This window comes from Vidua macroura, chromosome 6, assembly GCF_024509145.1.
Source record: "Vidua macroura isolate BioBank_ID:100142 chromosome 6, ASM2450914v1, whole genome shotgun sequence".
Taxonomy (NCBI): domain Eukaryota; kingdom Metazoa; phylum Chordata; class Aves; order Passeriformes; family Viduidae; genus Vidua; species Vidua macroura.
The window spans coordinates 58,237,377-58,253,160 of NC_071576.1; the positions used below are offsets into that span (position 1 = coordinate 58,237,377).

General features: G+C 39.8%; 1 protein-coding gene across 3 annotated transcripts in view; it reads right to left on the minus strand.

The window, feature by feature from the left end:
• Nucleotides 1-4,925: 4,925 nt before the first annotated feature.
• The window catches only part of ZNF143 (zinc finger protein 143), a 38,273-nt gene continuing 27,414 nt past the window's right edge, over nucleotides 4,926-15,784 (minus strand). For 2 of the 3 annotated variants that reach the window (XM_053979275.1, XM_053979276.1), the window contains 6 exons: nucleotides 13,960-14,139; nucleotides 12,636-12,863; nucleotides 11,234-11,382; nucleotides 9,749-9,910; nucleotides 8,814-8,960; nucleotides 4,926-6,884 (listed from right to left, as the gene is read on the minus strand). In XM_053979275.1, coding sequence (XP_053835250.1) covers nucleotides 6,801-6,884; nucleotides 8,814-8,960; nucleotides 9,749-9,910; nucleotides 11,234-11,382; nucleotides 12,636-12,863; nucleotides 13,960-14,139 — 950 coding nt within the window. In that variant the 3' untranslated portion in view covers nucleotides 4,926-6,800. The remainder of the gene's footprint in view (nucleotides 6,885-8,813; nucleotides 8,961-9,748; nucleotides 9,911-11,233; nucleotides 11,383-12,635; nucleotides 12,864-13,959; nucleotides 14,140-15,784) is intronic. The other variant, XM_053979277.1, reaches the window with a different exon arrangement.

Consider the following 15,784-nt stretch of genomic DNA (forward strand, 5'->3'; position numbering starts at 1 on the left):
CTAAAGAGCCCCACAGAGCCAATTCCCTCCCAGAGGGCAATGGACATCACCACGGGAGGAAGAAGCTGAGTGAGGAGGAGCTCTGCAGGCTTCCACTGTGCCACACTCTCCGAGCCAAATCATCCCAAATTCTCTGAAGCTGATTAAATTGCACTTTTGAACTGCTACAGATCTTGCAGACTCAAGCCCTTACTCTTCCAATAGATGTAACAGCACACAAACTGATGGCTAGGCAGTGCCTGACTGATATTCCTACAAATTTGAGTGGTTTAATGGTTTTCAGGATATATAATTGCAAAATTGGTTCTTTTCTTTCTTATACTACTTGTTTCTAAGGCGTACTGACGATTTTGCTACTAGAAGTATTTATCTGGAGCAGTACACACACAGGCAAAGAGCTGCTTTTAACTGTAAGTTTTCAAGCTCAAGGAAACCATTGTTTCCAACTTTTGTGGGTAGCAGGGGAAGTCAAGTAAAAATGGGGAAGAAAGAGAACAATGGCCAATTTGTCTGGCTGTCAGAACTGCCAGAGAAGTGGCATTGCCATCTTTTCAGGATTCCTGCACTTGCAAGCTCATCTGGAATCCTCCAAAACCACTTCCATCAAACTGGAAGAGTTTTGCCAAAATCTGGCTGAAACCCATTCTACATCAGCCAGCATAATTCACCTCATCAGGGGAGGTGTAAATGGAGTGAAAGAGCAGAAGAGGAACAAGGTAAAGCTGCTTTTATGAAAAACAGAAATGCTACAGGCACCTGTGCCGAGGCTGTTGGTGGAGAACTGAGAGCAGAGAGGGATCTTCGCTGTTTTCCCAGCTTTTATCTTGGTTTTCAGCAGGTACCCAGGGACCAGTGTGCTTATCACCAGTGCCAGCAATGGCATTCCAGTGCTCACACAAGCCTTGGCATATACAGGGAACAACAGGTCCCAGTGGGAATGTGCCAGCTGGGACATGTTGTGTCTGGGCCACTGACAGTCTAAAGGTGAGCAGTTTAAAGATTATTTTATCTAGGGTTGTGCTGCTAACAGCTGCTGTTAGCTGGCAACCTCTTTCTCTTCAGTTACAAGGTCCAGAGTTAAATGAGTTTCCCATCAAAAATGGACTTTGTATATCCAAAGACATGCCAACAGCTGATGCTGCCAGTCCTTGTTCTCTTTTTAGTCTATAGTCTGCAGGCAGAGAGAACATTTCTCAGGGAATTATTCACCCAGGAACTCTAAATAATAACAGCAAGAGAACAAGGTAGAGAATAAAAAGGGGAATTTTTGACAGCACCACAGTTTCCACAAAGTAAAGAACAGCTTCTGGATCCAAAATCTAGGAATTTCAGGGAAGATCATAGGTACTCAGAAGTTAAAATGTGCGAAGTACATTAAAAAAGTATAGGTTGTGCCAAGCAGTCACATACAATTCAGTAATTCTCTATGACAATAAGAGCACACACTCATGATAGTTTTTTGTGACTCCCTTTTTTGCTTTTAAGTCTGCGTCTTAACACTTGAAATCTCCTTAACAAGAAAATGGCAAAACAAACTGTTCCTGAGAGTTGTATTCAGGTAAGGAATTTCCTCCAAAACATCTGAAGAGTGGAAGAGACAGAATGATTGCCATGACTGAAACAGGTACAATTAGAACGTCCCACTCCTCTGTTCAGGCCAAGTTAAAATTATCAAAATAGACAGATTTTGTACCAGCAATTAAAAACCTCACAATGGATAATGCAGAGAAACTAAGTAGTCACTGCACTACTCATTTGCCTCCATCACTAACCTGTTTATTTTTTCTCCTTCAGGGAACATGCAAAACCGTGAGAGAGGTGCTGTGCCTTTTTTTTAATCTCCTACTCTTCTTCTAATAATCTCTTATGTGCATCATTTAAGGTAAGACATTTTACAAACATTTTTAGGTGTGCAGATAAAAATATTTTTTAAAAACCTGTCTCTTACTGTCTTGAATGTATCTGTTTAAAAACAAAAAGCAGCTGATCTCCTATGTCCCACAAACCATTCTTGCACTTTCTGATTTTTCAGTCATTACAACCTATATTCAAATCTGAATTAGCCCTACACCAGGGAATAAACCCCACTGGAGATGTAGCTTTGGACCATTGTTGTACCTCCAGGAGCTTTTTACATCCATGTGGGTAGTTTCTGTTATGCCAGCAGGCCTACCAGGTGTTGGAAAGTCAGTCTCTTTCCATTGTCTTGCCTCACTAAGATGCCTGTTCAGGAACTTCTCAGCAAATCCTACACAACCAAGCAGTAACACGAGGGAGAGCCTAAAAGTCTCTTTAAAAATAAGTAAAAAGCAGCAGCCAGTCAACCTAAAGGCTGATGATGGATTTAAACAAAAGGGTAAAACACAACCACATAAGATACTTTTTACTTAAAAGTTCCACACAGTTACTTTTGCCCTGAAAGTGTAAATGGTTTGTCATTCCTTTGAGCAAAATGCTGCAAATAATTAAACAGAACAGTAATACCCTATGGAAAGTCTCTTATTGTTTCAGAATTTGAGATGGATTGGATTTAAGGGGGTCACATTTCCAGCAGAGATAAATACACAGACTGTGTAGGACCAAGTGCTCACTTGTTGATATAGGCTTCTATGTTTATTGGGATAATTCATAGAAGCTTGTATGTTTATTGGGATATTTAAAGTCTGCTTTGAATATAACGAACCCTCAGTTAGAAAGTCTGGTATCACCCTGTTCCTGATAGGGTGAGGTGTCAACAACGTAGTGCTAATGGTGATGGCCTAATGAGATTGTTAGATTTTCCTCTGGCCTAGTGAACTCCACCAGCAGAATAGAATAGAAAGAATAGAATAGAATCAAAGGAATGCCAAACTGATGGGACATTTTACAATACACATAACACAACAAGGAAAAATGCTTGCTTCTCTGCCGCAGTCTCAGTGCAGTTTACTACCGCCAACAAAAGAACTGAAAATGGCTCTTGATTTTTGTTGTCATAGGTGTCTATGCTTTAGAAGGTTTTTATCCATAGAGCACAGGATACTTTTGGGAAAACGGTGTTCAAATATATACCTTGCAAATGAAAAAGTTGGAGTACCTTATTATAAACAAGGGGCTGGAGTTTGATTGTATGCATCTGCCAAGACAAGGCAATTTCCATTTTTTTCAAGACAAAAATGATGCATGCTGAATAAATACATTTTTAAAGCTTTGAACAACTCTAAGTTAATAGCTGAACAGGACACAAGTTACCTGTCATTTCCAGTCTCTCAAACCTTACTGCTTAAGAAAATCAGTTTGCATGCCACCCAGATATTAATGACATTTCACCTGTGCTGTTTGAAAATTACACAGAATTTTTTTTTAATTCAATGACAAACTCAGAGTGAACAGAACAGATTTGTTATGGGGCACTTCTGCATCTTGGCCAGCTTAAGGTGTAGAGTCTGACAAATCTCAACAGCTGTAGAGCTGGAGTTGCCAGATTCAGCAGAACATTTTTGATCAGATCCTTACTCCACACCATCCCTCCCTGGCTCCCTGAGTGCACTGGGAAGAGCACAGCAAGGCACAGGGATTTCCCTGCTACAGCACAATCCCCGCAGAACCCCGAGCAGGCAGTGGGGCAAACGCGGGCAGTATTTGAGGGGTGAGGAGGGTCAGGAAGCAGAGCAAAGCTCAGGAGGAGCGGCCTGCCCAGCTCAGCCGTTGTTTATCAGCTCCCTGAGCCCGTCCTGCCCTTGTGCTGAGCAGACACCACGTGCCTGTCTCACACCCCGGTCTGCGGTGTCGGTCAGCTGAGCTGGGCTTAATCACACCGGCAGGGAAGAAGGCTGTTTACAGCAGGATTTACTCTTATGAAAACCATTAGCCTTTTAGGGCAAAAGCCGTCCTGTTGTTATGCAGAGTGTGTCTGGCACAATAGGTCACCAGCCTGGAGCTCCGAAAATAATCACCTCCTTTACTATCAGAAGAGGCACTAAACCACAGTAAAGCAAAGGCCACCATTGGGAAAAACTGGAGACATACTTAAAAGGGAAGAGTTGACTGCGAAGTCTGGAAAGACTTTGGGCTTATTCCTTCATGGGGGGAATTGGTACAGACCCGGAATTGAAATACAAGAGAAAAACCGTGACTGGAAACGTGGGAGTCAGTCTGTAAGAGGCAGTGATACACTGAGCTGATTTACTTTACAGGGCTCATCTTTTACAAGCTACTTGTTTCTAGTGTGCCAAAGCATTCCCTTTGAGACAATTTTCGAAAGAGGGCTAGAATCTGTGGGTAAAGTATAGAGATTTCCACTGCCAAACACCCAGTCCTGTCATATTGTTTGCTTCCTCCTCCTGAAATCCTTTTTGCCAATTTTCCTATCTATCTAACCCGATCCTGTCCTGTCTAAACTCTACTACAGGACCTTCCAATGCTAACATGCAGCATCAGCTACCAAAACAGCTCCTTCCACTGCTGGCTGAATAGAAGCAGGAGGGAAAAATCACCAAAGTCTGTTATGAAGGCAGGCCCTGCAGCTAAGGCACACAATTACCTCAGCTTTTCTTTAAACACTAACCAGTCTAAGTCATCTACCTTATTTATGTCGAGTTTATCACAGAGGTCACAGTTTATCACAGCAAAACATGGAAGCACCACCTTTGACTTGGGAGTTTTGCAGGAATAACTGGTAAGGTAACAGTCACAGAAATAATTTTAAAAATACTACAGTTTTCCTGTCTGAGCTGGTTGTGAATGAACACCTTGCAGCAAACCAACCTATACGAAAGAGAAAGAATACTCACATCTGTACAGTGGTCAGGAAATGTCCTGGGACATGAGAAGAAGTAAGAACTGAAGTTATTTCTTTGCTAAGTCAAAGCCACCATTCCAGCCACCATTTCCAGAAACTACTGGCAATGAAATTTAAGAAAAATAAAATACCTTGAACATTCACATCAAATGATACAACTTTAATTTCTAAAAGGTGATAAGTACTAAGAAACTGATCTAGTTGACAGGCAATTAATCCTCCTTGCATAGTACATTTATCTCCATGGGATATCAAGATTTACAACATTTCAGGAAAACTGGCACCTAAGTGAGCAAGCAACCTCAATCCTATACAAAAGTTACAGACAACCTAAATGTTTCCAAGTTTTACTTTGTAATTTATGCAGAGAACAGCCTTTGCTTTGTCCCCATCTATCCCACAGTACTGTATTCTCTCACTGCACTTTACAGCTGGTTTCAGTGTAGAAAACATAAAAGGCTGCAACCCACACTGATATAGTAATTCACAATAAATCAGCTCATTCTATTCAAACGTGGCCTTTCTGAGGTCAAATATACTTAGTTATGGACTTCATTTTTTCATATAGCATGTGCACCTCACACTACTTGGGATTCCTTAATAAAGATTTTGTCCAGAGGATGTTCAGTCCTTCCCTTGAGAAAGCAAAAGGTGAGGCTTCAGTTTCAGAAGTGCTCTTGACACTAATCTAAAATAAGCACTGAATCGTACAGGAAGCCAAAAATTTTTAACTTGCTTAACCAGCTTGCTAACAAGACAAGAGTAAAAACACTTCTTCATGTAAAAAAATTGAAAGTTACATTTTGCTGTATATGTTAGACATATCTACAATGGATTTTTTCCTTTACAGAATGATAGTTGGAGAGGAGCATTGTACTTACATCATCATCAATCCCTTTTTTCTAGTAACTTGTGTCCTGATTTTCAAAAGCACTGATTATCAAGCACATCCTAGGTACTGAATGGTAGCAGCAGGCACTCAGAACTGTTGAAAACAACTATTAGTACTTGTACTTTTGCTGCAAATGCACCATTTGAAAATAGTTCACTTGAAAATGGGTAACTTCACCTTTTAGTGAGAATCACTCTTGTAGTGTTTTAGAACGTCTGAAATAACTATTAACAGTATTTGCTTAATACACTATAGTGAATTACGATCAAAATTAATGCCAAAAAATTAAGTTTATGATAAATAAACTTTGGAAAAATTTATACAAGGCCGTAAATAAATAATTTGAACTTCAGTCTCAGTAAGAAGTAAAACAGTATGTCACATGACAATATCATCCTATCTAGACAATACAATCTTGCTATATTTTATTGCATAATAATTTGAGAGTAACATCTTAAGTAAAATATGTAAAGAAACAAAATCATTAGATTTACTTTCTTTAATATTGAACAACCAGTTCTTTGTACATAATCCAATTTAAAGATAATATAATTAGCACTTCCAGCATTAACAGTCTGTATTTACAATTAATGAGGTGGGGTAGATCATCTAAAGAGTATTCAAATCTGTATGAAACAAATCAAAATACGAAGATTTACAGTAGTAGGCTCAAAATCCAAGACTTTTCCATTAATGGAATGCAATTTAAAAAGGCTTTGTTGTTGCCTTTATTACTTGTAAGGGTTCCTGAAATGGTTTTTTAAACAGCTGAAATCTTCAGTAATGCCTTCATTATTTGTACATGACATTAAAAATTAATTCCGATGCTGCTGTTTTTTACTTGCTTGTAGACCAGTCTGAAATCTGATGAAAGGATAACAAGGAAGTTTACTATATAATCCTAATTCCATATTCCTGAATGCAACGGTTGGAAGTAGATGATGTCAGTCCATTCCAAGGGTTATGTACACAAAACTTAGAAAATGTTCTTCACTCTTGCATAAAATGTGTACACAGTATCTGTGAGTGGGGGACTTCAAAGTTTTTATGGGCTGTTGCTGGCATGGACCTTTGTTGGTTGAAAATAAAATACCTTTCACTCTATTGTTCTGGTAGCAGTTTTACAAGTTAATCATCAATCCCTGGTGTTTCCCCCTGTTGTATTCTGGAGGCTATTCTAATGGCTTCTTCCAGAGACTGTTGTTCTCCAAGCTGAAACAAATGCGTTTAAACAGAAAGAAATCCAAAATGTTACACTTAGATAATAAATGCATACAAAAAAGATCTCAAAACAAAGATCTAGATACCAAACAATACTTCAACCCAAATAAGTGTGATCGGTATTGTCACACCTCTCCTGGATGATATATATATATATCTCATACCAGCAGTTATCTAATCAGCATGACAATTAAGATAGCTGCTGATAGAAGATTACACTGAGTTTCTATGTAACCACCAAATACACGTGCTTCAAAGAACTGCTGCATGATAAACACACTGCAAGACCCACAAAGTAGGTGATATTTCACTTGGCAGATATTACAAAACTCAGACAAGGCACAGAAGTCACAGTGGCTGTTGCATTTCATTTTATCACTAGTAAAGCAAACAAATATCTTCATTTTTCTTAATTCTCTTAACAGAAAGTCAGCTCTTTGGAACACCACATGATGTTAATTTATAGAAGTCTACATTTATTGCAGAATCCCACCTGCATGAAAAAGCTGTTGTGATGACACTGTTTGATTCTACAGCTAGTTTAGAGAGGAAATTTTCTGGTACTACCAGAAGCAAGATAATCAACCCTGAATAAAGACAACTTGACACAATTTTGGGAAGGAACCCATGGAGTTTTATAATATGTTCATGGGAACACTGAAGACAACCTCAACCTCACAAAAAAAATGTAAAGCTGGCCATTACCTGTTGGCTCAGAAGAAACACATAGGAGTGTGTGAAAGGTAAAACCAAATTGTTTGACCTAATGGGACAATTCTAAGTATCACTTGTTATTTTTACAGTCACTGCGTATCACATTCTGGATCCACTCAAATCAAGACCTCTGTTTTCACCTCGTTAGGATTTCAATAGGGCTATCAGGCTACTCGCTTAGATACCAAATGGATTAATTTGTTAGTATTGAAGCACAAAGGAAAAACCAAGCAAACCCTCAGGAATAATCAACAGCATTTTAATTTTGAATTATCTCTCTTCTCTTCGTGTATTTGAAGTTTAATTAATGTAAAGAGACTTAAGTTAATGCTCCATTGCTGGTAACAGAAGAAGGGCTTGTGCAGAGAGTGCCTGTTTTCCTTTCATTCACAGGACCCACTGCTGAGGGTGCAAGTTACTTCCCTCTTGCTTTCATGCAAAAAAATTGCCTTCTGACATGGTTTCTCTTACAGGCAGTTTTGGTTAGTGTCAACTTAGCTCAAAAGAGAGGAGTTCAGAATTCAGAGCTTCTCAACTTTCAACAGCATCTGACTTGCTACTTTCCACTTAACAAAGGGTAAAATAACAATCTCTTGTTTCTGCTTTAGGATATTAATACTATTCCTTTCAATCTGAGCTCTTAAGAGCTCTTTCATGCCTAGAAATTACATTTTCCTGACAGTGTTTGAACAATGTGAGGAACTATTTACAGAGACTGTTTGTACTGTGCTGGATTGGCACATAACAGAAGGTCACTATTTCCAGGGATTTCTGATTATTAATCTATATAACTGTTTGCACTATTTTGCTACTAGCAATTCAAGGTTCAAATAACAAATTTGCTAATTTTATAAGTTCATAGCAATTTATTCGTGAGAGTTTGGCTTTATATGTGTCAATCCTGTATGTAAAGCTGAAGGATGAACTGAAAACCTGTGAGTCCATGAAATATTTGGTTCGCCTGAAGTTTGGACCTCCCCCAGCCTTCCCCTTTTTTCGAAGTTCTACAAGCAGATTTGGAAAATCAGATGCTGCTTATTCCTCTTCCTAACCCTATATATTATTTTAAATATGAGATAATTCAGTTGTGGGCTATTTTTTTTCAGGGAAACCAAGCTTATTAAAATCAGTTTGTTATCTGACTATGTAGCTTCTAGCTCTAGAAGTAAGAAACACTCCAAAAAAAACCATATATCCCCATCTTACCTGTACTGCAATTTGTGTCCCATTGGATGTAGCCAACAATGTGACAGGTCTCGTTTCTGTAGTCACTAGATGGTGTCCGTGCTGCTGGTGTCCCATTTCTGAGGAGGCACTGTGAAACGCTGCTAAGTCTTGGGCCACAATTGCAACCTTCAGGACAAAGGGACACAATCACCTGCCTGGCAGAGCTGTTCCTGCTCCTCACCTCGTACCACCACTGCCTTCACAGTTACAGACAAAGCTGGGAACTCAGCAGCATAATTGTGTTGTGCAAAAGAAAAGTTGCCATAATTGTGTACTCCAAGTTATCTACTAGCTCTTAAAACATAAATATCCTCAGGACTGCAGCAATTCAATAAATGCACCTACAGACCTGTGACTATCTACACAGAGATTAATAACTATCTTCATTTTTATGTGGTGCAATTTTAGAACAGTAGAACACATTTTAACTTAAAGATAACATCACATTTGTACTAAAATGTTAGCTGTTTTATCTGTACATTGAAAACCAACCCACAGATATAGACTTACACAAATGTTTCCCATCTGCCAAATAAATTACAGTCCCATAATATTGACCAAAGAAATTATAGTTTATACTGGATTCTATACTTAGTTCTGTCACACATTTACTGTGCGACTTTGGGGAAAAAGCTTGGCATTTCTAGGTGTTATTTTACAGACACCTAAAAGAATCATTGGACTGGTACCTCAGATTTTTTTCTTGGTGCACAGTTATTTTTAAAACATTCCACCACTTGCTGATGTGCAGCACTGGGTAGAACACATCGGGCACTTAGGAGGGGAACGTGTTGGCCAGGTGCTGGAAAGTGCTGAGGTAAATTACATCAGTGACAGCAGTGTGATGGCTCAGGGGCCCATCTGACAGCAGCTCCTGAAGGGACACGACCCAGGTGTGCAGGACAGTGTCTCACCTGCTGTCCCTCGGTGCCCTCTGCAGTGACCATGGCCACCGAGTGCGTGCCGGCCGAGGAGATGACGGCGTCGTGGGCAGGGACTGTGATGGTGGTGCCATCTTGTGTCACCATGGTGATGGTGTTGCCGATGGCCTGCATGTCTGCCTGGGATATGTTCACCTGCAACACACAGCAGCTCCTGAGGCAAGGAAGGGGCTCACTGCTGCTCAAGCCACAGCCCTCACTCCATCTGCCTCACTGGCTGGCATCTAACAGCTCCTGACCCTTCAGATAACTTACCTGTTTACAGAAAGGAATATGGCTCTCAGTAGGAGGAGGGGTTGCAAACCTAATCCCAGAGCCTACAACTCCATGTTAATCACGGTGTATCCCAAATAATAGATTATCTATGCATGTGTCTTCCACAGAGGTCAATGGGATTTAAGGTTGTACCACCTGACATACTTTGATCTTGATGGAAATACTAACGAGCCCTATGAGGGCTTAGAATTTAAGCCACAAACAAACAATCCATAACAAATTAATGATATAAATTACTGATGTCTCCAGTATAAATGCATTAGGGCATCAGATACATAATTTGATGTCTGATTTACAAGGTAATAAATCCCAGAACTGAAGTCAAGCTGAAAGATAATTTAAACGTAAGAATTCTATGTCAAGGCTTCTGCAGGCCTTCATTTTAGAGGGTAAAAATGCCAGTTAGTTAGTATTGCTGCAATGTCCAATGTCATGGCAATATAACAGGCCCCTTGGATATTTTATTTCAGTCTGAATTCAGAACTTGTATTTCATATGTTACTGGTGTTTCAGCTGCCCTGCCACCTGATACAGATTTTTTCCCCACAGCCTTCAATATACTGCTGCAGTGAATCAAAAGAGTTGTGTTGAAATCCCTTTCCAAAGAAATTTCATATGAATTCTTTAAAAATATGCATCCATGTAACCTTTAAAAAAAGACAGCCATAGGAATGTTCAAGTGGAAAACAGTATCAAAGGATTCCTTATCCTTTAATTTATGTTAAGAAACTGCACACGACCAACCAAACTGCTTGTGAAGGAAGCATCTGGACTGAAAAGACTTCCCACCCCTCAACCCCCCAAAGTTTGCACAGACAAGACAGTGAAGATGCCCATCAGATATTAACAGCATAATCTGGGAATTGTGAGAAACCTCAGAAACAGGCTGTATGTATAACAGTTGTTTAAACAGCCCTTTTCAGAGTGACAAAGATAACAAGGAGAGACCAATCCCCTAACTTTGGAAAACTACAGTTTCATGTGACAGAACAAGTGGTTTCATTTAGGTATTCCAAAGGAGGCACAGCCCTAAAGATATCCTGACACAGCTCCAAAGAAGCTTCTTTCCACCAACATTTATCAAGAATCCTATGTGATTTCAGAGAGCCCATGGAGAAGCTACAAACCTGTGCCCCAAATCTCAGCATGGTTTTGTCAGCACCTGACACTGCAGTTACTTACATGCTGGGTTCCATCCTGGGATATTAGTGCCACTTGTTGGCCTAATCCTGACTGAGTAACTGTAGCAACCTGTGCAGAAATGACATCTTCTCCCTCTACACCTGTCACGTAGGTGATCTGGGAGCCTTTGAGCACATCTTCACCTTGACCTATTGGACACAAAGAAGGCAAGAGGATACTTTTCATACTCTAAATGCTCCCAGGAGAACAAACGACAAGGATTAAGTCCCAGTCTTGCCTAAAGGTTTTAAACACTCCAACAGAAAAATTTAGTGGAAAGATATTTAGGAGAAAAATAAAATAAGGAAAGATACCAGAAGCAAGTCAGAAAGTCTTATTTTGGGAACATGGGGTATAATCTTCTAGCAATGAGTTTAAAGACACATAAATACTACAGATACATTTAGTTTGTAAGCAAATATTAAAATGTGGTAAACAGTCTAATTTATTCATTAAATGTTAACCTCTCCATGCAAGGGACTCCATGCAAACACAACAGGATTTTTTAAAAGTTATTAATTAACAAACATATAGAAGGACATAGCGACATGCCTTTGTGTGAAGATTTAAGTAAATTCATTATCTTGATAAATGTTTAACCTCAGCAAATGAATGTTATCATTCCTTTAAAAGAAGGAATTAAGCTATAGTAAGTCTGCTTGAGGCACTGAGTGCAGTTTCCCACGAACATGTAGCAAAACAACTTTTCTAACCAAAACAGTTTGTGCGGATATTTCCCATCTTCAGGCACATCCAAAAATCACAATTTGACAAGTGGTGTTTGTCCTTCCACATTATTTCCTTCAGTCTGATCCTTTATACTCATAGGATTCAATACTCATGATACCATGAACAGCAAACTCTGAGGAGTACTGCAGCACAGCAGCTCCTTTTCATTCTCTGCCTCTAGGACAGTTTACAGAAACTGCTTTAAACCACAGCAAAACCAGCCCATATCACTGTACTGCAAAAACAGATTTTTGTTTTCCTCAAGGCAGAGCCTCTATTCCCACACAAAAGATTGTCACGAGCCATGGTGTTATATATATATACACACTCTTTGAAAAATCCCTAACAAAAGTACAGTAAGTTGTAATCAGCTGAGATTCTGGTCCCTTGCCCACATTCATATTTTTAGCAGGTTTGCTAAGACTGCAACTCAAATTTTTCTCCTAACCCCGTGACTGCTATAAATGAGTTTATCTGGCCAATTACTGTGCAATTTCTGTTTACAAATTGCCTACTACCCTAAAAAGTCTTACAGAGAAATTAAGACATCTTTATTAAGTACTTTAACTTTTTATCTATGTTTTCATTTCCTTGGCTATCAAAATCCCCCGGCAAAATACCATCTAGCTCTTTTTTTTTTTACAACTGGAGATTCAAAGGCTGCAATTCTAACCTGGAGGTGGCTCAAAGAAAGCCTCTTGTTCTTCCTCAATGGGCTCTGTGTCGTTGTGTGCTGTCCGTTTGTGCATAGCAAGGGTAGAGATCTGCTTGTAGGTCTTCCCGCAGTGATTGCAGTTGTATGGTTTGGAATGAGTATGTACAACATGATGTTTGTATAAACTGGAATACTCTGTGAAACGTTTGTCACAGCCAGGAACTGTACACACATAGGGCTTCTCCCCTGCACGGGAAAACAAAAGGAATAAAGAGAACTTTATTCAGGATGCACAGGAAAAATTGCCGGCAAATGATATTTAGGGACAAACCTTCATTGCCAACCATACTTTAATTTCAAAGGCAACAGAGAAGCTCAACCTCACAAAGTTCATCAGTGCAACATCTTATTGTCTTTAAGAATTACTGTCAGTAAATTTGGCCCATTTTTCTCCCTATCATTCCATCCAAAACGTCCTTCTGATGAAAGCAGAATGATACAGGCTGAAAGCTGCAATTTCAGTTTGTCATTGTACTGAGAATTTTGTTATTTTATTACTGAAAGCCCCATAGTTTTCCTCGATGATCTGATGTATTGATTGACTAGTATAAATTCTGAGTATTGAAAGCTCTGAAGAGATCCATAGGAAGCATGTGTATAAACAATTATGGTTTCATATAAAAAACCCTTCCATTTAAAAATCAATGGAACAAGTGTCCAAATTACATTGTAAACTAAAAATATAAACTAAGATACAAAACGTTACTCTATGAAGCTTGTCTGTGTTTCTATAAAATACATAATGCTACCAAGCGGATATGGCTATCACTGGCTTTTACATTTTAGAATCTTCAAATTTGGGCTTATTATTTCTGCTCACTAAATAAGTATTCTGCTCACTAGATAAGTATTTTCACATCTAGTCTACAAAAAAGGAAGTTTTGACCACAGTTCCAGCAGCAAGGAAAATACAGCTGGGATGAAAGGGTGACTCATAATGGTGAGCCAAAGTTAAGCTCAGACTTGTCCTTTACTGGTATTTATTTAAGAAACAGCTCACAAGGGAGGCAAGCCCCAGAATAATATTGAGGATTCAGCCCAATGTCCAGTTTAAAACACTTTGTATCCAAACCAAAATTATTGTGCCTTGAGCAAGGTGGGAAATCTAACAACTTAAATATCCTCAGCTGAGGGGAGAGGAGGCCCAAACAGAATTACCAAGCCAAGTCATATAAACATGACTATAGCCAATTACAACACACCAAAACATTGTTCACAAGGAGAATGACACAGCCTCTCCCAAGCAGACTCCACTCCAAAATACAATAAATCACTCATATACCTGTGTGTATTCTCACATGATTCTTATAATTAGTTGCACTGGCAAAAGCTCTCCCACATCCTGGCTCTGTACAGTAATAAGGCCTTTCTCCTGTGTGTGTCCTGATGTGAACCTTTCTAATATTAGATGTTGTGAATGACCTGCCACATCCTTCAAAGGGACACTTAAAAGGCCTTTCACCTGAAAAAGAAGACAAGAAAAGGTTCACGAACAAAGGTTACAAAAGAATGAAAATCCTAAGTTGCACTTAGAATGGAGGAACCTAAAGCTATCTAATTTTATCTTTGAGATCCTCAGTCAGAAATACCATGAACACGCCACTGTGGAATGTTCTAGTTTAGCCAAAATGAACAAAATTCAGGAAAATAATGGTCTGTAAGCTGAATTATGAAGCATTTATATTAATACTTTAACATGTATAGAACAGACTCTGTTGCTTGGATTAGCTTGCACACTGCTCATAATCTAGCAACTATTTAACAACCTCCCCAATTCATACATATATTACCCAAACCAAGTGTATCATACCATTGACATTTGATAATTGTTAATTCTTCAAATAAAAAAAATCCTTCATGATTTAACATATAACCAGGATAAACATGGATTAGTAAAGCTTGTTATAGAAAGCACTTAACCTTAAAAAAGAACAAACTTTCTGAAGAGAAGCAGCCATGAAACTCGAGTTTCAAACCTCCAGACCAAAGCAAATCACAAATCCAGGTTCTTTTAGAGTAAGTCTTTTTGTGTAATATAAGTTTAAGCACAACAATTTACATCACTGCACCAAAGCATTTCACTGTGAATAGCAGATAAGGCCAAGCAATAATACTCAAATAACCCTGACCTTTCAGATCTATCAAAGCACACAGAGGAGAGCAAGGGGGGGTTAAATTTGGAGACGTTCGAGCCACTGACAGGCAGTCCTGGGCTAATTTCCCACTTCTAGAGCCAAGTACATTCCACACACTGTGCTGCTTACCAAAGAGCAGAATCTGAGAGCGAGAGCAGACCCCCACTACAGATACAACAATAGGTACTTAAAAATAAAAGAACAAGTCCTGATAGACAGTAATACCACGAAACTCCAAAGCAGTTCGCTCCTTGGCAGAGGAAACTACTATTCACTCCTTCGGGCAGCTGTTTTGGGAAGGTTTTCCAGCTTCCTGCCAAGGCAGTGTGTATTCCCCGAACACCTCAGTGTTGTGTTACCATGGCTCCCCTAATCCTTGCTTCAGCCAGGACCCCAAACACGTCCGAAAGCAGCAGGGCTGCAGAGCCAACCCCACCCAGCAACAGAGCCTGCACTAGAAACCAGGACACATCGCTCCGAAACAATGCCCTCAGGAATGTCACCAGACCGGTCCCCGAGGGGGCCTTTTCAAATGCTAATTGACTTCCTAGCAAAGCGACCTGTTTCCAGGTGACAGCGAATTCCAACTCCAAAATGCAAAGCCTTGAGGCTCCACCCCACGGCAGCACCAGGCGCCGTCCCCAGCAGCTCTCCCGATCCCAGAGCTGTGTCTGCGGAGCTCATGGAGAAAGCCAATGCAAGCATTTGATGGCACTGAAAGCAAGACCTGACTCTACTCAAAGAGGAGAAGTCACTTCTGGTTACAACAGGCAGAAAGTGAAGAAGGTGCTGACGCTGATGTACTTTCTAAAGAAAAGAAAGGTTTCTGAGCCGTGTCAGGGAGGGGAGAGCCCAGACCTGCCTCCTGCCCTGCTGCAGCTTGCCCAAGGCATGAGCTGCTCCATCCACCTGCACAAAGCGGGTGCTGCACTCTTCTTCTCATTCTTTAGCTTCCTGGAAACACTCATAAAT